Below are 24,230 nucleotides of genomic sequence, written 5' to 3'. Positions count from 1 at the left end.
AATGACGCACAGTCTACGCAACACAGCAGGCTCAACAGTGTGCAAATGTGAGGAGAATATGGTTCGTGAGGTGTGAGACTGAAAGGGGAGACAGGAGAGGAGAGGAGGGGGTACTGAGAGCAGTGTGTGTGCATATGTGTGTGTCTTTCTGTGACTATGTTCATGTTCAGATTGGAATAAATTTGCAGAGGCATCACCATCATCATCATCATCCTTCTCCATCTAGCAACTGAAGAGACTTGAAGTGTAATGAAACAACAGGGCTCCCTCCTTACTCCCTCAGAGCGTCCACCACCTCCCACCCCACTTCACACCACAGATAAGTCACAAGCACAAGGGGAATAGGGTCATCTCTTTCCACAGAGAGAGTTCGTGTGACGGCAGGTAGTGGCACTTTCACAAACCATCTATCTACACACAGTACAGGCTTGCACTCGTCTGTGCACGGTTGCAAGCATGTGGCTCTCAAGGAGAGAAAGCGAGCGTGTCATCTAATAGGGTTTGTATCGGCGTCTCGTGGACCTCTGAGCCACTCTTGTCCACTTGGGGTTTCCATAGAGACAGAAACAGGCAGCGCGGTGGGTGCAGAGAGCATGACGAAAGACAGGGAAGACCCACACAGCAAATGAGGGGGCGAGAGATGAGAACAATCCAAAAGAAAAAGGCAGTGGGTGAAATGAAAGAAAGGTAGTGGACAAAGAGACGGATGGATGAGAAAATAGAGTGGGGGGGTTGGGGAGAAGGGAAGGACAAAGAACCTGAAGTGGGGGGAGGTATAGGTAAAGCAGGGAGAGGAGAGGAGCAGGAGGGCTGATGGGCAGAGTGTGGGAGGTTTGTCAGGCCACCAGGGAGTCACTGTGAGGTGGCTGCAATGACGACAGCAGTGATGTTAGAACAGGAGCATACATGCACACAGCTGCACACACATCAATTTTCCTAATGGCCCGCCCACCCGTCCACCCTCAACAAACAGTTTCCAAACTCACTGAGACAAAAAGAGAACATCACCCACACATCTGATTCTCTGTCTGTGGCCAGTCCTTTTGATATGACTGTCTCCTCAATATCATTTATCTTTCCTATGGGTTTGGCAGCTTCTTTATTTCCTCATATTTTCAAATGTCTTCATATGTCGGAGTTGAAACAGGAATGGCTTGAGGGCACATGCAGCCTCTGCAGGATAAATGGAAGCAAAAGCATCAAGTTGGGGCTTGCAGAGGCTTAATGCGTGAAACATGTTGCTCTATCTAAAGTGTGAGTCGGAACAATTATGGCTGCTGGCAAATTTATTTGAATCCCCCTTCATCTTGATGTCCAAATTAATTCCTCTGTAACTTTCTGTTTGTTACCAGCTCCTTAGGAGTCTCATGTGAGAGCAGTGTTTATTGAATGTCAACGCAGTCACCACTGAAGCCCTAGTGGCACACAGTAAATAGAAACCATCATCATTTGTGAGAGTGATGAACATCAGGTAATAAAATGAATTAATAGTATTCACCATTGGCCATTCATAAATTTTTCCATTCACTACAACCTCCAACTCAGTCCCCTTAACGTGTACCACCTACATCCTCCACCTCCCACCCGGCAGCCAACCCACCCACCCCACCCCCTATGCAATGTGTGCCTCCCACCCACCTGCTTCCCTGACTGCTATGACTCAGTCCTCTTCCAGCTGAGGGTACAAGAGGATAAAAACCTTGATGAAAAACAGCCAAGAAAACCATTTCACTGAAAGAAATATATCAGTTGGCAAGTGGCTGTTGCATCTTTGGTTCGAATGCCACACACACACACACACACACACACTACCCTCTCATCAGAATACACAAACACACTGCCTCTATACTGAAACTGATGCACTCGTACTTTATCCTCAAATTCATCCTCAAAAATGAGAAGGCAGTGAGTGTTTCAAAAATAGTTTTTCATTTCTCTAGATAGAAGTCTGTGTCGTCACGACTCTGTGACATGGATGAATGATTTCTTAAAGGCAAACTTGCCAAATACATGCCGTACATGGAGCCTGAATCAGAAAACCTTGAGGAATCAGACCTGTCGATCATATCACTGTGTTCCATAAAATAACCCATCTGTTCTATTTTGTGGTTCAGGTTGTACTGTCATTACTTTAACTACTCTTGCATCAATCCAAACTGTGCAGTGATGCAGAACAGAGTGGGAGATGATTATGTCTCCTGAAAGGTGTCTGTGCCTTCTGTCTGCCGGTCTCTTACGCATCAAATCCATTCAGAAACTTGTGGGTCACCGAGATCTTACTTTATTATGCAAACTAAATGTGGTATAATGGCTCGTAATATCAGCTCTGTGACAAAGACAAGCTTACATAGCCGATCAGTCAGGCGGGCAGATAGGCAGATTTACAACAGCAAGAGGCTTCAATTGTACATACACAAATTAATGAATAATTGGAAATGGATCCAGCGTTAATGGTGCCAGAAATTATATGAGGATATCTGATCTGCTGCTCCAAATCTGAACATCATTTTTAAAAAAATTGTCTTTCTCAAGTCATCAAACTTTAATGGAGGTGATTTTGGGATACTTGTAGCTTATTAGAGCAAATCTTGTGCAGCTTTATTCTTTTACTCATTAAATATATATATATTTTGTTTTTCTTTGTTTCGTTCTTTTACAGTTGTATTGGTACTTTAGTAGTGAAATAAAAGTTCTGTGTACTAAAAATAGATTCCTCTGACTCTTAAACCTTTAGGCTTACAAATGATGCTCCGTATTTGCCTTTTAGAGAAAACTTTTTTTCTGATTCACGATATAAATTCTCCCTGACTGGTTTACTGTTTTACTTTTCTTTGTTTACTGTATGAATGACAGGAATGAGAGCGTGACATCACAGGCAGGTCAGAGATGAGACTCAAATCTGCGTGTCATATGCTCATGTTTGTTTTTCGTTAGCTGGAGAGGGGGTGTTTGTTTGAGCCGATGTTTGTGCGTGTGGTCGCACCGCTGCTGTTTGCAGTGAAGCATGTTTTAGCATGGGACTGGAAGAGGAGGGAGTGTGTGTGTGTGTGTGTGTGTGTGTGCATTGATTGACGTCACAGACGCCCACTCATTTCAGTCTTGTCTGCGTGTGCGGATAGAATAGATCCCCATCTGCATTCAGCCCCCCCTTCCTCTCCTCTCCTCTCCTCTCCTCTCCTCTCCTCTCTTTATCCCCCTCCTCTTTCTTCCTCACCTCCCGGTACTCTCTTTTCCTCTCCTTGTCACCCTGCCTCTTCTCATTCACTCGTCTTGTACAGCCCACCCCCGTAGAGCGCAGCCTGCCCCGCAGATAAACAAGACAGTCCAACACAAACAATTTAAGACAGCCAGACAGCAGACTTCCTCTCAGAGTAGCATATTAGAGAACCTTGCCACTAAACATCTGTTCATTTCAAGCATCACCAAAGTCCAGTCTGGAGGGAGGACATTTGACTCTGGCTTTTTCACACAAAATGTCAGTGTGTACCTGTTGGCAACCTGTGAGTGTGTACATTATTTGTGCACGGGAGCGTGTGTGTTTGTCAAAAGTGTGACGTCTTTCCCACAACACATGCTCATCCACATTCACACAACGGTATCCCTGGTGACGACGGGACATAATTTAAATCACTTCCTCATAAAAGGTCATCCTCATGCTTTACACAGACAATTTAATTCCACTCCCCCTTCTCTGTATGCACACACACACGCAGGCACACACATACACACTCAATAAGGCCCCATCCTGCGTGAGAGACCTTGACCAGAGTGATGTGGACAGTGGCTGAGTGGATGAGTGTGGGGAGAGACAGCAGCTGGAAATGCGTGGGATGACAAAATAGGATATGCACAAGTTTCAAAAGGGAAATGTGGCTATTTTAGTCAACATTCATAACCCGTCACAGAGCCACAGAGAGGACAAAATGAGAGCACACACAGGGGGTGTTGTGATTACTGTAGTGAAAACAGACAGAAGATGATAAACTGCGGACAAACAGGCAGACTGGCAGATGGTCAGACAGACAGTTAAGGAGGCAGACAAACAGTTCTAGCAGGCCAGGCAGCAAGCATGCACAGAAGAAAGATAGAATAATATTGGAGTAATTAGCTCTTTGATGTTTGGATGCCTAAGGAGAGAGTGTGTCTGTGCACTCACAGCATCTTGGTATCAAAGCTGCTAACGAGTCAGAGGGCTAATCACAGGACACAGGATGAATGGACCAATCAATGAAGGTGTAGGAGCCGAGGAACATCACAAGTGCTGCGCAGATGAAAGAAGGTGGCGCGGAAAAGAGAGATCAGAAACATGCTGTCTGATCAATATTGTATTCCTTTTGGTTTTCCCCTCACATCACTTCACTTCATCAATAGACCCCACGAAAGAAGCTGCTGAATTCATAGCCTGGGCTCAAAAATTTGCTCTTTATTGAATCGTCTGGTTGAATACAGCTTACAGAAAAGCAAACTCATCAAACAGATGATGCTGACAGAGGATTAAAAGAAAATGTGATAGGAGATGTGAATGAAAGAGGAGATGGGAGATTTTTTTAAGCCTGGAGGGGTCCACTTTGGAGCGTTTGAAGTACTTTCTCATGATGAAATGTGTGATCTGTCATTAGCCTACTCAATGAGAAATAGGAACAAATAAGAACGCTTTTGAACACAGCAGTTAATAAATTGCAGCCTATCAGAGCTCGCCAGGATGGAATAAGAAAAGCCTCTCTGTGTTTTGTGGAAAAAAGATGAAACAATACTGCCATCTAGTGGCGAAGCGGCGCAATAACGCTGTGCACGCAACAAAATACCAACAAAATGGAGACCGGCGCTCGGCCATGACAATGCAGGTCAGAGTGACTGCAAGTGCTGCACAAAACACCGGGGGAAACACAACGTAGAGTCACATTCTGTGGATAATGTAGGCAGTGATTCCTATTTAAATTAATATTCACAAGTGCTGCAGTCATAAAGAATTAAGGCCAAATCTCAAACCTTACCCAAATCTTTTATCAAATCTTTTTTTAACCTCGTTTTCATGGAGGGCATTGCGGATTGTTTGCACTATGTAATCAAAAAAACTCTTTTCTTGTATATTATAATACACATCAACGTGAAGCCTGGCCTTGAAGAACACAGCAAAGAAGCATACACATTCACCTACAAGTCAACACGGGAGGCAAATGCACACACAAACACACACACGAAGCACAGGGAAAAGAAGTCTATTCATGCTGTTTGCTTAACTACATGCATTTTCTGGTGCCAGGCTTCTGCCATGAGTGGACGCATGCTGCTCTGTATACATAAACTAAATATGAAACTTCCTTTATATGATGTTGCTAAATAAATGTGATATATTGTTTGAGGGTTGAGGTAAATGTGGGTCACAGCACTCAAGCTTGAGTTCATGGAGAGTTGAACTGAAGTGACTGAATTCTGAAGGGGAACAGAGAAACAAGACTGGATAGACTCTGTCCACTCCTTCAGTGGGTACACACTTGTAGGCAAAGATACACAGAGCGCTAACTTCCCTCAGTCTGGCGATGGCCTTAACACAAGTGCACAAAGGGTTTCAGTCGAGGCCTTTTGTCAGTTGTTGAGTATCATGTGCTTTATTTGAACACTTCAGTGATTCACAATGAGGACGAACCATTCTGTAAGGATGAGGAATGAAGGAGCAAATGTCTCGCAGTACGACACACACACTCCTGATCAAATGAATCCTCAAAGCGTCCCAACACTGGCCGAGCCTCTGCTGACCTCGCCTCCCTATGGATCTGCAGCAACAGACCTGTGGGACACATGGTGCTGGTTTCAGTCCTCAGCTAACAAGCATGTCTGGACGACCAGCAAATCCCCATTCTTTAATTAGAGAGAGAAAATAAGCAGGATGAAGTGCCTCCATTAAGAATCTATATCATGCAGGAGCAGCAGTCTCAAAAGAAATGATGGGTTTGTCCACAGTGAAATTGCATTACAGATGTTTCCTTCAGTCAGAGGTCTGAATCTTGTTTTTTGTGTTGCATCTCATTTTCATTTTGTTACAAGACTCATTTTACATCTCCTTGTACATCATTAACCACGTGAAAAGCAGTCACACGGTTAACGATGGTGGCAGCATTAGGACAGGATTACAGACTGCAATATGGCTTTAAATTGCTATTTCCACATGACAGTGTTACATGTACTTACAGTGAAAACAGGCATTAGATGCTGGGCACTGAAATTAATTTTAGATGTAGATGCATACTTTGAAAGTTTACAAAAATCACCTTTTTCTTTTTAGTGACTGAGTCTGTGGCAGCACCAATATCTACCTCGTAAAAAACAAAACTCAGGACGCTGATTTGAGGAAAATTCCCAGGACTTCTTTTTATTAAGAGAATTTCAGAACATAAGAGAGGGACCAGACACCTGCATTTGTCAGAGAAGGTTTCCAAATTCAATCGTTTTAAAAAAACCAGAGTGTTTAGAAAAGCCGACATGACAGCGTGGATGGAGCAGGAGCTGTTTTTTTTTATTTTTTTATTTTTTTTTTTTTATTTTTTGTTTTCTTTTTCTTTTTACACGCAGGGTCGTCTAAAGAAGACAGGTCGGAGGCAATCACTGTTCCCGGAATGTTTCACATGTTCATCTTCCTCTTTCTTATGTGGACAACACACTTCAACACGCTTTTTTTTTTTTGTTAAAACACGGTTTCAATGGAAAAAAAAAAAAAACCCCAAAACAAAACAAAACAAAACAAAAATAAAACAAACAAGAGACAGAAGCAAAGGGAAGTCACTGCTGCACATTTAGAGGTCTAGGAGAATCACCCACATTAACATGGCTGAACCGTTAATAAAACATGGATAAAGGCTGAACTGTAGAGGGGAGGAAGGTCTAATCTGTGGAGGAAAAGGGGGAGGAGGGGTGGGTCAGGGAAGGAGGAAAAAGACAGGAATACACAACTCACAACATAGCCAATCCGGCAGGGACGCACTTTCTACACCACACAAGCCTTCAACAATCATGAAATGCCATTTAAAAAAGATTTTAGTGTGTTCATCTTGCTTGCAGACACTTGATATGACCACTGCAAATCTGCAAGGCGCTCCATAATCAGCTTTGCTTTTTGTGCTAAAAATCTGTACGGATACTTATAAAATCATTGATAAAAATATTCCTCTGTTAACAATACGCCTTGGAGGGAAACCATGTGAGAGACTTGGGGGGGCTGGCTGGCTGGCTAGGGGTTCAGAAGGGGAGGGACTGTAGAGGAGGAGGAGGAGGAAGATTGGGCAGTGGTGCTACTCGGACTTGGCCTCCTCCTTGGCCTCCTCGGGGGCTGCCTCCACCTGTGGGACAAAGCAGACAGGTTCAAAACACTTTCAAGCCAATGCTGTACACAGCAAGTCCAAAGTTCTCCTCCGTTAAGATTTTTCGGTCTACCCACCTCGTTGGTCTTGGCCTCTCCGTTCTCAGAGTGGTTTTCCTCATTTGCCTCTGCCTCTGCGTTCTCCTTCGCCTTCTTGGTCTTCTTGTCCTCTTTCTTATCGTTCACAGCCTTTTCTTTCTGCAGTGGCCACAAAACAGACTGTTGGCAGGCTGAACATTTGAACATGACCGGCGACTTCTGCCTTGTGATTCGAAGTTCATTTACAGTCAGGGCTACCTTTTCTTTGGCTCTTACCTTTGCTGCCTTCTTGGGCTTTGGTTCCGGCTTGGGTTGGGCCGGTTTCTGTGAAAAGAAAGATAAAGGGCTCATGGAACTACTTCATTTGAACGTGACATACTTCTTATTTCTTGCTAATATGCCAACTTTGTCGTGTTTCTGAAGGTGCTATTACACTTTGGGTCCCATAATACACTTTTTTAAAATGGGCAACCAATAATCAAACTCTAAAATTCTCTCTGAAAAGAAACCCACTTTAACACAGACCCTGTCTGAGGGTTTTTAACATTAATCTGACTGCTCCTAACTAGATTAATAAAAGAATTTAGGCAATATAAACACTAAAAACACTATGCCAATAATCCTGAGAGGCTCTCTCATGCCTGCTGTTGGTATTTAGTATGTACTGTACCTGCTCTGCACTTTTCACTCACAGAACTTTTCTAAATCATGTTTTATTTGTGAAATAAAGCTTTAGATTAGCTCTAAATTAATCTTACCAAATTAATTTCTTCCCCTAGTCTCTGCTTGCATTATCTTAACAAATTATTATGCTTCAGAATGCAGAAACTACATGTTATGAAGTTTTGCATTGCTATGAATCAAATTTAAACGTCTCATATAAAGAAGACCTGCTTCTCCACCTGTTTTGCTTTTCAGCATGAGAAGTGCTGTGTTACCAATGCAGTTAGATGTGCTGAGCTACTTTTAAGCGTTTCAATATGTTTTATATTTTTCTGAACTGATTCTGTTCATGTAAATGAGTTGGCTTAGTTTCTATGGGTGTCTCCTTACCGCTGATAACCGGGCTGATCTCCTCTGAGGCTGAAACACAACAAAGACTGTTATCACAGGGTTTTCACTTTGACCGAAGCAGTATTCAGGGAACACACATTTGAATTCAATGTCTAAGTACTTTCTTCCTTGTAATGCCCTCTCATGTCCCACACAGGCTGATTAAAGAGTCATTTTAATAACAGGTACGAGGCATTACTTGATGTGTCCTCTCTTACCTCCTCCTTTTCTCCTCCTTCTGTTCCCTGTGACTGAAAAACACAAACGTAACAAGTTAAAATAGAACAAAAATAAAAATAACATGGCTAAACGTTTAAATTGTGTTTGTATTGACAGGAAACATTTGTTAAATGCTTCAGGCCCATATTATGAATAATTACAGACCTACTGAAAAAACTTTTTAGTTTCATGTGAAAACAAAAATTTATTTCAAATACAGGTGGATTTAAAGGATTACAGCCCCCAAGCGTGGGGGTAATGTGTTAGTTCAGTAATAGGCTGTGAGAGCTGAGCCATGTGGGCTTCTGGAGCCACACTTAGAGGGTCCTGGCTCTACTTTCCCCTTTCACTGCCCCGTCTCTTTCTCTACTCCAATGCATGAAGCTCAGATTTGAAAGCTGGCGCGGGAGTCTTTGAGAAGGGGGAGGAACCTGCTACGGCTCACGGGCGCCACCGAGCGGCACAGCCACGCAATCGCAGCCATTTGGGACTATGAACAAAGAGAAAAAATATAGAATTTTATCGAAACGCGACGGCGAATGTCTGTTTTTGCGGCCAAAATGCAAAGTAAAGGCACTAATGCATTTTGTGGTGGCATTTTTAGCCGGTTTGGTGGCGAAATGGCGATAAGCGAAGCGTTTGTTCTCGGTAGGTCGGCGACGAAGGTGGACAAGAGCTGCAAAGCATGGCTGCTGCTTGTGCTTTAACTGCATGGAGACCGAAAGAGACTTCTGACTCTCCAAAGGACAGCGGCTGTCGGAGGAAAACGCGTTTTATAGGCCGTGTCCGAGCAGGAAAATATTCATTCCAACACACAAAAAATGTATATTATATCCAGAAAATAGGCAAAAAATTACCAGCGTTAAATAACGGTTATACATTGCGTGATAATTAAGTAATGTCTCAGAGGGATGTCTTCACAATCGTTTGCATTGCATTAGTAGCCGATATCTCCTTGAAACTATTTTTATTATTTTGAGAATACGTACCTTTCTCTTGGGCATGTTGATCTCTTGGAGATTTTCTTACAAATACAACTAAAAACTGTTTTTCTTGGTGGGTTCAGTGCATGTGAAGACGAGTGTCTCCCTTATGCTCGGCAGTGTAGTAAACACACTGGAACAGAGAGGCGAGTGGTTGAATGGGGGGAGGGGTGCGGCTAAAGGCATGATTGATAGGCTCTCAGCCAATCAGATGACGCCATTCGGGGCTGCAGAACACTTGGAATTTTGGAGCCGGTGGTGATCTGGGGTCTGCGCGAATGGCTTCTTGCAGGGAGAGATGGGAGGAAGCCTGCAAGAATGAAAGGGGTTGCATTCGAGGACATATTGCCTCATTCAAATCTGTTAAATCACAGTGAGAAAGAGGCCTTGCGGACCTGTGTGCACCGCTTTTCAGGCCCCGGCCACAGGCAACATGTCCCAGTGCAAAGCAATGCACCCTCGCTGGCTGTCCTAAAACCCCGGGCTCACATCTGCAGCGGCCAGCAAGGAGAAATTTCACCGTTAATTCACTTCGTGTTTGAGTCCAATATGGCGCCCACTCCTCTCCGACACATTTTTTTTTTGTTTGTCAGTCGGCTTTCCTAAATTCGTTTCAGGGAAAAAGCCTTACGTCGTCTGCAACAGACGCCTGCAGGGGGCCCACGAAGCCCGTGTTAACACTGTGGCTGCACAAGACAGCGCTTCAGTGCCTGTGCTGTTACACAAAGCGCGCTGTAAGTGTTCAAAATCATAGCAGATTTGATTTTTTTTATTCATCACAAGGTTCGCCTACCATACCTTTATTTACTAGAACATCTGCCACGGTACACATTTGCACTGTTAAAAGAGCAAAAGCGCATGTCTGGCTTGCAGACAATGGGGTCGGTGCTGAAATATGCAGACAATATAACCTCGTTGTACCGCCGTCCTGATAGGCCTATTGCCTCTCTGTACGTGTGTGTACGTGTCTCTGAGTGTGTGTGTGTGTGTGTGTCTGTACACTCTTGCTCCACAGAGAAAGAGAGAAACTAAAAGGGGCGGGGAGGAAGAGTAGAGGCGGAGGAGGAATGCAAAGCTCCATCCAGTGCTGAGAACAGGAGCATTTGCGCAGATAGTCTGCGCTTTCCTCAACAGACGCACAGCATTTCAGCCGGGGAACTTTTGTTGTTGCTGTTGTTTTTGTTTTTATTCGGTTTTTTTGTTTCGCTGTCGTGCAATCCGCAAGCAAAGTGTCAGCAATTCAAAAGCAGGGTAGCCAACCTCTGCTTACTGGTCTGCATCGGGAATTTAATCATGGTGATCAAAGTGTACATAGCATCGTCCTCTGGATCCACTACGGTAAGGGAGATTAGAATGGCATGGCTTGTAAACTATGTATATTTGTATATATTTATGAGGTTTGAGCTGGTGTCATCTGCAGCATTGATCAGGTCATAGAAACGCAGCTGAACTTCTATTGAACTCACTAAGTGATGTCCAAGCTGTCTTCTGCCATCAGTCCGGAGTGGTATGACTCATCAGTAAGCATGCTGCTCTGTGCTCCTCAAAACTTCGGACCGGGATGGGGTCCCCCCCCCCATGTCTGTTCTTCTCTCTGCCTTTGCCTTCCTTAATGTCATCACGTAATGAGACAGAGAGGAAGTTTGAGGCTGGTAACGGCAGGCACACTTCTCTCTCAGCTGTGGTTAGTCAGTGTTTCCTGATGTGACAGTTAAGTAGTTTTTGCAGCTGAAATCAGACTGAACATCAGTAAGAGACATGCAGTAAAAATCCACAAATGCTCTTGAAATGGTCTGTTCTGTCACCTGACTCCAGGATAGGTTGGCTCAGACTCTGTGTGCTTGTTAGGGGTGTTGGGGGCAGATCAGACTTGCTCTAGAAAGTATTGTTGCCTTCACTGTCCTGCAGCCTAGAGGATCTTGACTTTCCATCTTGCCAATTTCAAGTGGAGAGGAATGATGGTGATGCAATTCTCCAGGGCCACTTTTTAGACCTGCAGCTGCAGCCTGGGAACACTTACGCTCTGTTTAGGACTTACTGGAGGTTTGGATTTGTAAGAATGCAGACATTTCTATGACTTAAGTGCCCTGAAGCTTGAATTTTGCCTGTAAAACACTATTCTTAGATTGAAACATATTTAGCTCGCAGCTATGGCAAGATTCTAGACACGATTAGTGAATTAATTAAGATTGATGAAATAGGCTGCCATTCATTTAGTGTCTCTCATGTTCTAGATTGTTAGCAACATGTTTAAAAGAAGGTAATGTTACAGAAAAATCTAATGAAGTACTTAAAAAGCCCATATTTTCTTGTTGTCACTGTGGAAAAGTGCATTGTCATTGTCATTCAGTCAGATTTAGATCACTTTGAGGATGATTTATCCTAAATGAGCAGCTTGTTTCTCAGAGCTCACTTACAGAGGAAGTGATGAAGTGCAGACTCTTTACAGATGGGCATCAGCGAGTGACTTTGCTGCCCTTGTAGTAAGTGACATTTGCAAAAGCTCAGCGGTAGTCTTACAGGATGGGAGTTTCCTTGAAAAGCAGAGTGCTAGGAGTTTAGAGCAAGTGATGCCGTCAAAGTGCTGAAGCCCGTCTGGGAAAATCCATTACTCCTCACTGATCTGTCTTTAGTGGAGTCTGCTTGAAGTGAACATGTCCTCCCAGATGCTGCATAGACACACTTGAACTAACATCTTTTTTTAGAGTTGGAAGAAAACCAACAGTATGACTGACCAAAGTGAAATGCCGTAAACACATTATGTCTGTTTGTTTTTTGATTTGTGTTTCTGTTGTAACTCATCTCTTTGGAATCATTTACAGGATATCACGTTACAGAAATTCAAGGACATACTCTACATATGATTTATACATTATTTTTCTTAAAGTCTCTCTCTTTGTCAGGTCAGTCTTTAAAACAAAAAATGCTGCGGAGTGTCAAATTGAGGCCTAAACCCTCTGCATGCTCCCACCAGGCTTGTGACTACTGTACCATTAATCAGTCTAGTTCAGCATGTGAATGGAGCAATAGCCAAAATAGGGAGACAAGTAGGAGTGTTTCAAAAACAGTTTTTTAAACATTTTTGTTCCATCAAGGAAACAATTGCAGGTCAGCAAGAGAGATGGTTTAAAATTAGCTGGACGGATGTATCACATTCAGCACTCGACTAGGTACTATAGTCAGCATTATTCAGGCAGATGTGTTGATTAAAGAGATAAAGTTCTGTTTCATTTTAGAAGACATTTATAGCTTGTAATACTTCATGGTTTATGCAAAGCCACATCCGTATAACCATCAGAAATTGTTCTATGTAACACAGAGGCTAGTAAACATCTCAAGAGCCATAAGATTTAATGGACCGAACTCTTTCTGATACTAGGCAACCACAGCTGACTGACAAAAGATATGCACAAAGGTCAGTTAGAGAGAAGTACTGTATCTAAAAGGCAGATCACGAAGAGCTGAGGTGAGGTGTGTCAACATGATGGCTCCCGTTTATACAAAAGGTGGATTCATTAGGTTGTGTTTGTGGGATCTGGATCTTGTTCTGTACGTACATATGAATAGTCCAATATAAGATTTGTGGAATAAGTGTTGTCTTTGCAAGTGTTTGGATGCTGCCGTATGAGGATGAATGTAACATACATGGTTTATAATATAAAACTACTAAGCAACACATGACAAAGTACAGTCCCACACAATATTGTGTGGAAGCAACAACTTTCTGAGTGAAAAGAGGAACATAATAAGCTACAGGATTATTTCAGGTCTGCTTCCTGCAACAGTTGTTGTGGGTTAGGGTTTCTGAGCAAAGCACCGATTACCTGCCCACCCTCCACCCCTCCCCTGGCCAGAGCAGTCCCGAGTGAGAGTTTGAGTTTGAGTCACTTGAGTAAATGGTGATCTGACTCATTGTGAATTCTCCAGAGAGACTTCTAGTGTTTCTGTCAAAGGCTTTGTAACGATTAGGTCATGCTACATTCTCATATCCTCATGGTAACCTGAAGTGTGTCCAGTGATATCCTTTCTTATGACATTTCGACATAGTTTCAACATAGAGTGTTTTTAAGAGAATAGTGCCACTTTTTGTTTGACCTGGTCCTTTGGTTACCTGCAGGCCAGCTTTGAATACCAAACAAGGATTTTCTTTAGTAAATACACACATGTAAATCCATATGCACGCACATGTAGCTGACCTACATGTACCTGGATTGTGCTGTGCTAAGCCCATTTAAACTGAATTGTTCTCCTGCAGCCACAATAAATGTATGAAGAATTGTGATAACCTGGGATATCTTTCAGTTTGTAAAGAGTATGCACAGTGCAAGTCTAAATCTTCAATCAAATTAACTGGTCTTCTTCCACTGCAGTTTGCACATTAGGGTCTATAGGCCAGTTTGACAGCTGTGACAGCAAGTCATGTAGTTTGTGTAACTGGTCATTTTTTTGTCCGTTTGCTGTTGTTTCACCTTTAGGCTGCAGTGAGGGAACACAAGCCAGAGCAGTAGTGCAAGGCTCTTTCATAACAATGTTGTAATGCTGACTGAGCTCAGGATTGGGTGGAGGCTCCTGTGGCTGCAAAATTTCAAGTGAGCGTCCGTTTTCAGCACAAATCAGACTTGAGCTAATCAAGACAAAATCCAAGACTTTATCCCTTGCAAATGCATAGGGCTGGGGTTGATTCGTGTTTCCTTTAATCCAAAGTGCAGTTTCCTGCCTTCAAATGTTGGCCCACAGAGCCAGAGAGACATTAGAAACATCATCAAGTCTTATCTATAAAGTAGCTTTGACAAACTCAGTTGAAATGTCCTTTCCTTTTCATTCGTGAATTAAAGATGAATTGTTCAAAAGTCACCTTAATTGATTGAATCAGTCTCCACCATATCGATCCAAGCCTGTGTTGTGAATACAGTGCAGTCAATGCCTTCCATTGTTTGGCAGCTGTTGCAGGGATCGATCACGTCTGGATCTGATCTCAATGCCCCACCACAGCACTCACATGATGGTGATGATCATGGGAATTAAACTAAAGCACATGTGTTGCAGATTTGTATGTTACATCAGTAGTTTTCTATTTTGAATCAAAATAACAATTGATGTGTACCTCTACCTCATCTTCCTAATATTAGCATGCCAACGTGATCACAGTGAATGCGAACATGCTAGTATACAGCAGGTATAAAACTCCTTATGTTAACCATCTTTAACATGCTTGCGGTTAAAATGTCCACCTTATGGTGGTGGTAGATTTATTTATTATTTAAATTTATGAGGGTATAACATCTGGGAACCATAACTTTTGCCATTTGGTGCCATTTCATCCAATTGATCTTGAGATATTTCACAGGCTAAGCAATAACCTGCTGGTGGCACCATCTAACAAGTCAAAGTTATCTAGATTTCTTCTCTGGAGACTGTGAATGTCTTTACAAAACGTCTTCCAATAGGTTTGGAGATATTTCACTGAAAAATAAACATGTCAATTCATGGTGGCACTAGAGAAAAAAGTCAGAGAAACAAAAGTTGTAAGTATTGTCTGTTCTAAAGCAGTAGTTTTTGAGCTATTTCCAAAGTAGAGGACCAGCTGGCTAATATGCAGCTAGCATAGCTAAAACCACCTTTGAGTTACTGCCTCCCATCTCTACATAAAAGTAGCACAGCCATTATATTTGCATACCAAAGCAAGTTATTTACATGTTGTGACAGGGTTAGTGTCGATTATGGAAATCAAAACTTGAGGCCTACAGGTCCTGCCTGTTGACTGACTGCAGACCTGACACCTCACTCACTCTCTTGAGTGGGATGAACGATAGAGAGACAGAAGAGACAGATAAGAAGTGAAGTGAATTACAAGGCAACAGGGGAAAAGTATTTGTTTATTACCACACCCAAAGCCAGGAACTCTGTTTTCTTTCTTACTGCTTTGTTTATGTTATTTTGTTATTACTGCTATTGAGGCAGCTATATGTGCACAGCATAAGAATCCGAGACAAATTTGGTCAAGGGAACAATAAAGTATATGATATGATTTCATAAAATCAGCTGGAGCTCCAATCAAGATACCAGGAAGCAGCGCAATGGGCTCAAAGAGGCAAAGCTGGAAACTGTCGCTGTGCAATTAGAGTTAGGGACAGATGGCATGAGGCCAGTTTGCCCTACAAATTATTTTTTTCTTGGCAACAGTACAATGCAGGCTTGCTGAAGGAATGGCCTGAGTGCACCAAAGAAAGGAGAAAAGAGAAAATCGATCATCGTTTTTAACTTGCCATATTAGCAATTTGGGATAGTTAGTTTTTTGTCATTTTGGGCATAGCACCAGCTTAGCTACTATATACTATGCGAGAGACAGACAGAGGGTTGTCAATGTTTAGAGACAGCTGGAGTTCAAGTGAGTTTAAACTCATGGCGTTCCACCCCACTGCTTTGTCCCGCGCTTTTTTTCTAGAGCAGGTGGGGGGAAAGTGCTAGTTTTAGGACTTTGGCTTCTGGACTGCAACTGCCATTAAATGATTCAAACTGTACCACAGCTAATCTGCCAGAATTGTCAGCTCCCTCATTACCATGCCTCAGTGTTATTCCAGCAGATGGCTCTTAAATAATCCACCTGTCTCCTGGGAACGCCATAAAGGTGGGAGGAGTCCCCACAGGGACGTGCCTGGTCTGACCAAGACAGTAAATTCATATTTTTCCATAGAACCATGTAGTGTTTTTACCATGAAGTTGACTTAGTGTGATTTTAGGTGTGTGAATGTGAGTGTGTGTGTGTGTGTGTGTGTGTGTGTGTGTGTGTCTACAGGCGAGTCTGTGTGTGTGTGTGTCTGAGTGTCTGTGCCTCCTTGCAGCAGGCCTTATTTGGCTTGTGTTTGACCAGTTACCTCCTCTCAAGTCCCAGAGGAGCTCTTGTTTCCGTCTGGCCTTGTACGGCAATCCTCCCTCTTGTACACACCCACTGAGATCTCATTGGACCACAGTTTAATACAATTCATCACACACACACACACACACACATCCTTATAGATAAGGAATCAGGAAGAACAAATCCCGACAAGCACACATTTCTATCCTCTCTGCAACTTCTTTATTATCTTGCTGTGTGTGGATGTTTTCAAGATACTGTTTTAATGACACACCTGAATGCACACTTTAAAAGTTGGTTATCTGCATCATCTCATCTGAGATGCCTTTCAAAAATAGTCGTATCTCCATGAACGCCTCAGATGCAGTGAGAAAGACAGGAACTCTCACGTGGGGACTGTAAAAACAGTCTTTCTCACTTTCTTGTATAAAAATATTAAGTGTGGACAGTCAAATTACAAGTATGCAACACAGTACAAATGTGTTGAAATGATTCCATTTTAAACAAAGTGTAAGAAGACTGTGAGTCTAGTCTTGTGAGTTGCCATCTTCCTGCATGGCATTTTTCATGCAGATGAAACACAGTCCGTCCCTGCTTGGCCTTGCCCAAGTTCACCCGCTTCAATTCTCTTGTATCACTTCATCCACCTTTGAATGAGTGGTAACTTAGTAACAGAGCAGCCAGCCAATGATGTCTGTAGTTTAATTTCTCACAACAGAGAAAAAGTGTCTTCTTTTTGCAGCAGACCGATGACAGTATGTTGAACCGAGGGCCTTATGTTTCCTCGTAAGGTTTAAGTTAACACATGTCTAACAGACAACTTCCCCTCTGCCATCCTCCCTCATCTCCCCTGCATGCAGATTAAAAAGCAACAGCAGGATGTAATGGGCTTCCTGGCGGCCAACAAGATCGAATTCGAGGAGTGTGACATTGCAGCCAACGAAGCCAACAGGAAGTGGATGAGAGAGAATGTTCCGGAGGAGTCCAGGCCGGCCACGGGGAACCCTCTCCCTCCACAGATATTTAACGAAAGCAAATATTGTGGGGTGAGATGCACATGCACACAGATGCTTTGAAATATTGGCTTATGGTTGTTCATACAGTTTCAGCACTATCCTCAGAGATCGAATAGCTGTAGCTACCACTGAGGACTCATGCAGCTCAAATCCTGTATGGCAGGTTTTTAGACGTTTAAAACTGCACTAACCAATATTTTTATATTAACAATAACATCAGTCAGTTACTATGCACAATGTGAATGGTGTCACTTTCAGTGACAGCTGCGAATGGGCAGTTTGCGCATTTATTTGAATGTTTGTTTTTTTTTTGTTTTGTTTTTTTTTTACCTTTAGACACAGCCAAGATAGCAGTTTGCAATTGGTTTTGGTCGGATATTATTGTATGTTTCACAGCCACTGACAGCAACTGTCAGTTACAAGCTAGTAAGCTTACAAACAGTAGAAACAAAAGATGCTAACTACACTTCGCGATCTGATATGTCTCCAAAGTGCAGGTTCGGTGCACAACAGATTCCTCCTCTGAGTCTGGGATCGACTGAGGCTAAAACATATAACGTTGTGTCTGGATCTCTTCGAGGTGTTCTCTTATATTAGCCATGTGCACTGCTCTTTGATTGGTCAAACCATGGATCTATTATCTGAAAATCTGGATAGAGCATCAGAGACAGGGCCCTGTCCTACAGTATGGAAGTTGCTCAATGATGCATCAAGCCAAAAAGCAGCTTCCTGGATATAGAATTACCCAGATCTTCCTCCATTGCTTCTGTATTGTGTGGCTCACAGGGTATGTTCACTAGTCACTTCCAGGGTTGTTGCACTGTGTAAAATGTATCCCCCTTTTCACAGCAGCCTCTTTCACACTGGTGCCTCATGTGACATTATAATTACACAGTTTTGCCACTATGTCAGACCAGCACTCCTCTGGGGGACTTGGGTCAACGTAGCTCAAGGAGTGGTGGTGGTTGGGTTGTAAAAAGTTTTTAAAGAGTTTAAAACCTATTAAATATCCTTTAATTCAGAGCATTATAGCAGAGTGTATTCCCATACAAACTTGCCTCAAGAGTAGCTTTAATTTAACTGTCACCTTGCTCTGGCTTAATATTTAACAGATGGATGTGAGACTGGTATTGATCTTCTCATTTCACTCTCAAAAGAGTGTCACTAAGTGCATTTCTCAAAATGTCAAACTATTCCTTTAAACACTATGTGTGGAAATACAATTTACAGATGTGCTCAGTTCATTAAGAATTGATAAATGAAGTATCAGAAAACTCCACAGACCTTTCACAGGCAGCTATTGGAAAATGCGTTAGAGGGTGGGGTTGTAGTATTTGTCACATCCTGGCTACAGCCCTGCTCCCATGTACTCTGCCTTCTGCCCTGTGTTAGCAGATGCTAATTTACTTCTATTAGAAAGACCTTTTAGTCTGGGTCCACTTAGATGCCACACTGTGCAGTTAATGGATGACTCGGAGTGAAGTTGCACATGCAGGACAGGCTGTATTGAATGTCACAAACAAAGAGAACATCATTTCCCAGGATACTCGCAGCTGTTTTTGTGTGAACAAGTATGTGTGTGCGTTTGTGTGTGTGGGAGAGAAATGAGGGAAAACAAAGGAACGAGAAGGAGTGAGGGATCAAGAATGAGAGAGACTGCAGTAAATGGATGTGTGTTAGCTTGTTTACTCTGGGTTACATTCTCAGAGACAATACCCTCCTAACAGATTGACTACCAAGGCCTGTCTCTGGACAAATAATGCAACCTTGTCGTCTCACAAAGAGTTCCCCATGTGGTACTGCTGCTCAGATTGTTGCCCTCAGGCACTGATCCAACGCCTGTTTCACATTATCATTCCTCAGGTTGGAGATTGAATTTAGACAAGCTCATTTTCTGATCGATCTGAAGTCCTCTCAGTCTCTTTGTCTTCCTCTTTCTCAGAACTATGAAGCCTTCTTTGATGCCAGAGAGGACAATGCTGTTTATGCATTTCTGGGCCTGACTGCGCCCCCGGGCTCGAAGGTAAGCCTATGAACACAAACTCTAATGTGTAAACACACTAATATCTGTCCTTTTTCTAAAAGAAAGGAAAACTACATTCCTGTAGCCTAATCATATTTCCCCTATGACTGGATTTGGTGGCTAACGATATATTTATCTTGACAGTGTGATTTCCATACAGAAAACACACATATTACATAATACATCTGTTCATGAGATCCTTCTTCTCCCTTTGCTCTCATTCCTGCACACTGGTGCCTCCTCTCTGCTACGACAGGACCTGCAGGGAGCTGTACCAGTTCCCATAGAAACAGAGGGGTTTTCCTCTGTGCCGTGGCAAAGGAGATATAAAACATTATCCTCCATTTTAACATGACTCACTCTCCTTCTTCTCCTCCTCCTTCTCCCCCCTCTGTTTCCGTCTTTGTCTCTTCTCTTCAGGAGGCCGAGGCTCTAATGAAGAAAGATCAGCAGTAGCAGCTTCACACCGTTTCTACCTGAGACCTCAGGCATAGTCCTAAACCCAGACTTGGACTGACCTGGAACTGATCCAGGAATAAAAAAAGCAGCATTTCACTCAGCTTATGTGTACTTTTTTCAATATGTTTTTTTTTTTTTAATTAATCTGCGTTCAGCTGTGCCTTGTCAGCTGTAGTGAACGGAGGCCCCAAAGCAGAGCATTATGGGTATCTACAAACAGCTCTGTTTCCTCCCATTAACCTCAGCCTGCTAAGCCTAATTGGCCTAAAGTCAATCAAATCATTAGCATGAACGAAGAGCAACAAAACATCAGAACTTGTAACACAGATTCATGGTTGACCATGAACGCCATCCATGTTGACATTAACATCACTTATTTAAATCAACAGAATCTTTTGAGTCTTATCTGTCAGATCCTGAAAACATTGAGTCAAATGTTGTGCTTTTGCCAGTCATGTCATCGCCAAAGCTGCAGCACCTTCTGTAAAAGTTATCACCTATGATCCCATTCTCTGTGTTCTTATTTACCTTATATTGTCTTAATGCTGTTTTAATAGCAGATTTTTTTCTACGAGATGATATATGTTCAGAAATAATAAAACATGCCATAATTAGAATCTGCACACATAGTGGGATGTGACATTTGAGTTTTGTTTGTTGCTGTTCTTGTTGTTGTTTTGAAGGGAGGTGGACAGCTGTTTTTGTTTTGCCATACGCATCCTGTTTCACATTGTGTTGGTAATCCCCATCTTGCATAACTTGATATCTTCCCTAAAATAAAATAAAAATAAGACTGCAAGAAAAAGTACAAGGCTGACTCTGAGTATTCCTTGGTGGTGGTCAAGCTTTAGCAATGACACAGTCAAACATGTGACATACTCTCATTTTCATGTACAGTGAATGATTTTACATTCACAGCATGTGAGCGACTGTGAATTACATCTCTTTGGTGTGAAATATAAACTTTGTGAAAGAGACAGCAGATGTTTCTGATATACCTGGAAACATTCTAGGGACCAGAATGTTATCTGACCACTCAAAGAGGTGGTGGAAAGTAATTAAGAACATTTACTTCAGATATTTGAACTTTTCTTGAATTCTGTTATGCTATTTTACATTTCTACTCCAATACTTTTCAACAACAAAAAGCCGTGAGCTGTGATTCCAGTGTGTGGATACCTATCACCTATCACATTGAGGCTTTGTGGATGTGCAGCAGGCAACCTGTGAAAGATTAAACTGGTGGTTCCCAGTGAATTTGTCTTATGACTCTTTACAAAAAGCAGTGTATGGTGGGGGGCCTCCTGTCATGTTTCTGTGAGTTCTTTGCAGCTCCATCACAAAGTGATTTCCTCTCTAAACCTCTCACGTAGTTTCATTTGAATAACTGTGTGAGGCTCAAATAGATTAAACCAGTATTTCTCAAAAAGCAAAGATTTTGTGGAGCAGAATGTTTTTTGTTCTTTCCCTGCCTAAATCAGATTTATCTTTTGGGAACCTATAAACTACCCAATAGACATAAAGTAACTTAAGAAGCTTAGGCTGTTAAACATATATCACTCACAGGGGCCATTTTGCTACAGAATGAGTACTTTTACTTGTGATCTTTTAAATATGTTGTGCAGTAATTCATTTGCTGTTACATTAGTGTACATTTATTGTTCTCTTTTCTCTAAACTGTGATGTTTTTTCCGTACAGACAAATGAAGGAAGTGTGTGGTGGGGGTGGAGAGCCTGTTTCTCAGTTGCAGAAGTGAAACAGGCAAGTAGAGCCTCACAGTTAGACCCTGTGCCATTTACCCTTCGAACTGACAATCCTAAGAAGCAAACTGGAGTAAGAAGAGACAGAAACAAAGGGGACAACCAACCTGAGTCATGTTGGCTGAAGGTTTTCTCAGAGTGCTGCCTTACATAGAGGAGAGGCAGTCTGCCTCTGCTTCCAAACTAAAGAGCTCGCACACACATGCTCATTGTGTGGATCGGTTCAAACGTATTGTCTCCGACTCAAACGCGGCAAACCAACAGACAGATTCAACTGAAGCAGGTAAAACAGCTTTATACAATTTTATAACATATGAGGAGTGTGTGATGTCGAGATTAATTGTCCACATTGGTTTCATGTACCAAAGTTAACTACACGGTCTAGTTCCCTCGCTTCCCTTTCATATTAAAATGTTCTTCCTTTGTTAGGTATAATCTTGCATAAGACTTCCTGATAGATAGCAAACATCTAAACAACCAACCTGTCTTGTCTAATCAGGTCCTGACCAGGGAGAACACCTTACCCAGTTCCAGGGGCTGAAAGTAGTGCCTCAAGTTCCTTTAGGTCTCTCAATCCCTGGGTGCCCATCAGACCTCATCCTGGACCCTGACTTTGCACTTTGCTTAGAACATTGTAGCCTCCTGGAGCAGTATCCAGACCTGCAGGTGGCTGATTCAGGCCGCATCCCACATAACCCACAGAGAGTCATCACTGCCCAACACAATTTAGTCTCTGAAGTCTGCCATCAACCAAAATGGGCAGTCCAACAGGAGCCACAAGATGAGCCTCTTTCATTGGTACCAGACCAGGGTTATCTGGTTATGGGGGCCAGTGTGAACACCAGCTTGGATCTGCCCGGATCAGGGTGCGAGCCTATGTCTAACTCTGTGCTGAATGGCCTGTTGGACAAACAGCTTGAGAAGGTGTACATGCAGCACCTGACCGACAACTTGGCTCGATGTAACTCCCACCTGGGGAACAGCCTCTTGCAAGGCCTGGTGCCACCACCACAGCCCAGCAGCCAGCTGAGGGGGCCAGACTCACTGGAGGCCAGTCTGGAAGAAGAATCAGGACTTGACAGCGGCAGGAAAATTAGTTACCTGCACACCCAGAACTTAATTCCTTGCTCATCCAACTTCAGCTCCCCTGTGCTGAGGATTTCAGAGGCTGACAATGCTCATTTGCAGTGAATGCAGCCATGCATATATCCTGCAAAAGTATTATGTGATGCTCAACTAGTCTGTTTTGCTTCTGTTTTGCTCCACTTCCAAGTGTTTTTGTTTACCTATTTTTGTTTATCTATAATAAACAATGTCTTTCATTACCTGCTTTATGAAATGATGCCTCAAGTTTACCTGCTTTCATGTGCCACCTGCTGTTAGATTTTAGTATTACACCATCGTAACTTTACCTGACATACATAAGAAATGATGTTATTGACTTTATAGCTGGGTGTGTGTGAGGTATTTATTAAACTAAACTGTGATCAACTGTGATCGAGAGGAAGCCTGTACTGCACTCTGACATTGCCTCTGACGTAACCTTGTTGTAAACGAACTGAAGTAAAAATAAAAGAATCACTAAAGTTTTTTTTAATGTATATCTTTAAGTTTTTAAGTGAATTTGAATTACATGCTGATGTCGATACTGCTCTTTGTATGTGTTATTTTTGGTCTCATGTTTTGTCCTTTGTCAAGAGAGGAGATGCCCTGATTCTGTATTGGTAAATGTGATATGCCAATCTTTCAATAATGTTTAGGGAAATAAATGAAATAGATCAAATGGTAAACTGTGCTGACTGCATTTATTCACCTCAAACTACTACTTCCTGGAAGAAGTTTTTCTGACAATGTAATACGACAACGTAACAACATCAGGCTCTTGTGGAGACTGTAAGAGTTTCATTTTACTATGTTTTTTGTTTTGTTGTTTTCCTCTATAGTGTTATTGTGATGTTATATCTGGGATGATATGTAAACAAACATAATAACTACAAAGTGGACTTTCAAAATGACATATGGTTTGCAACATTATAGTACAGAAAGCAATGGCAGAAGAACATCAGGAGTGTGGTTACACACCTAAATAAATATCTATCAACAACATAATAACCAAAGGCTGCCCTGATGCCCATCGTAGATAAACCTGGCTTTAAAAACAAAATGAAATAGATAAAAAAAACGTTAGAGCAAAATGATTGGATGAAAAATATATGAAGTACGTAAATAAAATATGAAAACCTTGTAAGTTTACATCTTCTGTAGAACAGAAGGCAAAAACACATAGAGCCACAGAGAGCAGAACAAACTTTATGTCAACTCCACAGAGGGCTTCAGAAATGGACGCAGTGACATTAACTCTGAACTTTTAAGTTAGCTGAACTCCTGCAGGCAGTGTCTCCGTCTCAGTCAAAGATATCAGTTATAGAGTCTGTCCAGCTTTAAAATCTACTGTTTAGAAGTGTGG

General features: G+C 42.3%; 3 protein-coding genes across 3 annotated transcripts; 2 read left to right on the top strand and 1 right to left on the bottom strand.

Moving 5' to 3' along the window:
- Window positions 1-6,346: 6,346 nt before the first annotated feature.
- hmgn6 (high mobility group nucleosome binding domain 6) lies at window positions 6,347-9,817 on the bottom strand. The gene is made up of 6 exons (XM_046406105.1): window positions 9,655-9,817; window positions 8,665-8,697; window positions 8,447-8,476; window positions 7,670-7,717; window positions 7,433-7,552; window positions 6,347-7,334 (listed from the first exon to the last, which is right to left on the bottom strand). Exons 1-6 carry the CDS (start codon window positions 9,667-9,669, stop codon window positions 7,287-7,289), a joined length of 294 nt encoding a protein of 97 aa, XP_046262061.1. The 5' UTR covers window positions 9,670-9,817; the 3' UTR covers window positions 6,347-7,286.
- Window positions 9,818-10,692: 875 nt separating this feature from the next.
- On the top strand, window positions 10,693-20,810 carry sh3bgrl (SH3 domain binding glutamate-rich protein like). The gene is made up of 4 exons (XM_046406104.1): window positions 10,693-10,986; window positions 17,365-17,550; window positions 19,463-19,543; window positions 19,964-20,810. The coding sequence occupies exons 1-4, from the start codon at window positions 10,942-10,944 to the stop codon at window positions 19,997-19,999; spliced, it is 348 nt and encodes a 115-aa protein (XP_046262060.1). The 5' UTR covers window positions 10,693-10,941; the 3' UTR covers window positions 20,000-20,810.
- An 820-nt stretch (window positions 20,811-21,630) lies between these two features.
- On the top strand, window positions 21,631-23,577 carry si:dkey-237j10.2 (uncharacterized protein LOC568721 homolog). Its single transcript, XM_046406103.1, has 2 exons — window positions 21,631-22,046; window positions 22,263-23,577. Exons 1-2 carry the CDS (start codon window positions 21,878-21,880, stop codon window positions 22,952-22,954), a joined length of 861 nt encoding a protein of 286 aa, XP_046262059.1. The 5' UTR covers window positions 21,631-21,877; the 3' UTR covers window positions 22,955-23,577.
- Window positions 23,578-24,230: the final 653 nt, after the last annotated feature.

The sequence above is a fragment of the Scatophagus argus genome, chromosome 12 (assembly GCF_020382885.2).
Source record: "Scatophagus argus isolate fScaArg1 chromosome 12, fScaArg1.pri, whole genome shotgun sequence".
Lineage (NCBI taxonomy): Eukaryota > Metazoa > Chordata > Actinopteri > Scatophagidae > Scatophagus > Scatophagus argus.
This window is presented reverse-complemented; position numbering and strand designations above follow the sequence as displayed.

What these genes read in the sequence shown, in the direction of transcription:
- si:dkey-237j10.2 (XM_046406103.1), top strand. Translation starts at nt 21,878, where the DNA reads ATGTTGGCTGAAGGTTTTCTCAGAGTGCTGCCTTACATAGAGGAGAGG. An exon ending in GACAGATTCAACTGAAGCAG is followed by an intron (nt 22,047 to 22,262) that starts GTAAAACAGCTT and finishes TTGTCTAATCAG; the next exon opens with GTCCTGACCAGGGAGAACAC.
- sh3bgrl (XM_046406104.1), top strand. Translation starts at nt 10,942, where the DNA reads ATGGTGATCAAAGTGTACATAGCATCGTCCTCTGGATCCACTACG. An exon ending in ACGAAAGCAAATATTGTGGG is followed by an intron (nt 17,551 to 19,462) that starts GTGAGATGCACA and finishes CCTCTTTCTCAG; the next exon opens with AACTATGAAGCCTTCTTTGA. An exon ending in CTGCGCCCCCGGGCTCGAAG is followed by an intron (nt 19,544 to 19,963) that starts GTAAGCCTATGA and finishes TCTTCTCTTCAG; the next exon opens with GAGGCCGAGGCTCTAATGAA.
- hmgn6 (XM_046406105.1), bottom strand. An exon ending in GATCAGCCCGGTTATCAGCG is followed by an intron (nt 7,718 to 8,446) that starts GTAAGGAGACAC and finishes TTCTTTTCACAG; the next exon opens with AAACCGGCCCAACCCAAGCC. An exon ending in GAGAGGCCAAGACCAACGAG is followed by an intron (nt 7,335 to 7,432) that starts GTGGGTAGACCG and finishes TTTGTCCCACAG; the next exon opens with GTGGAGGCAGCCCCCGAGGA.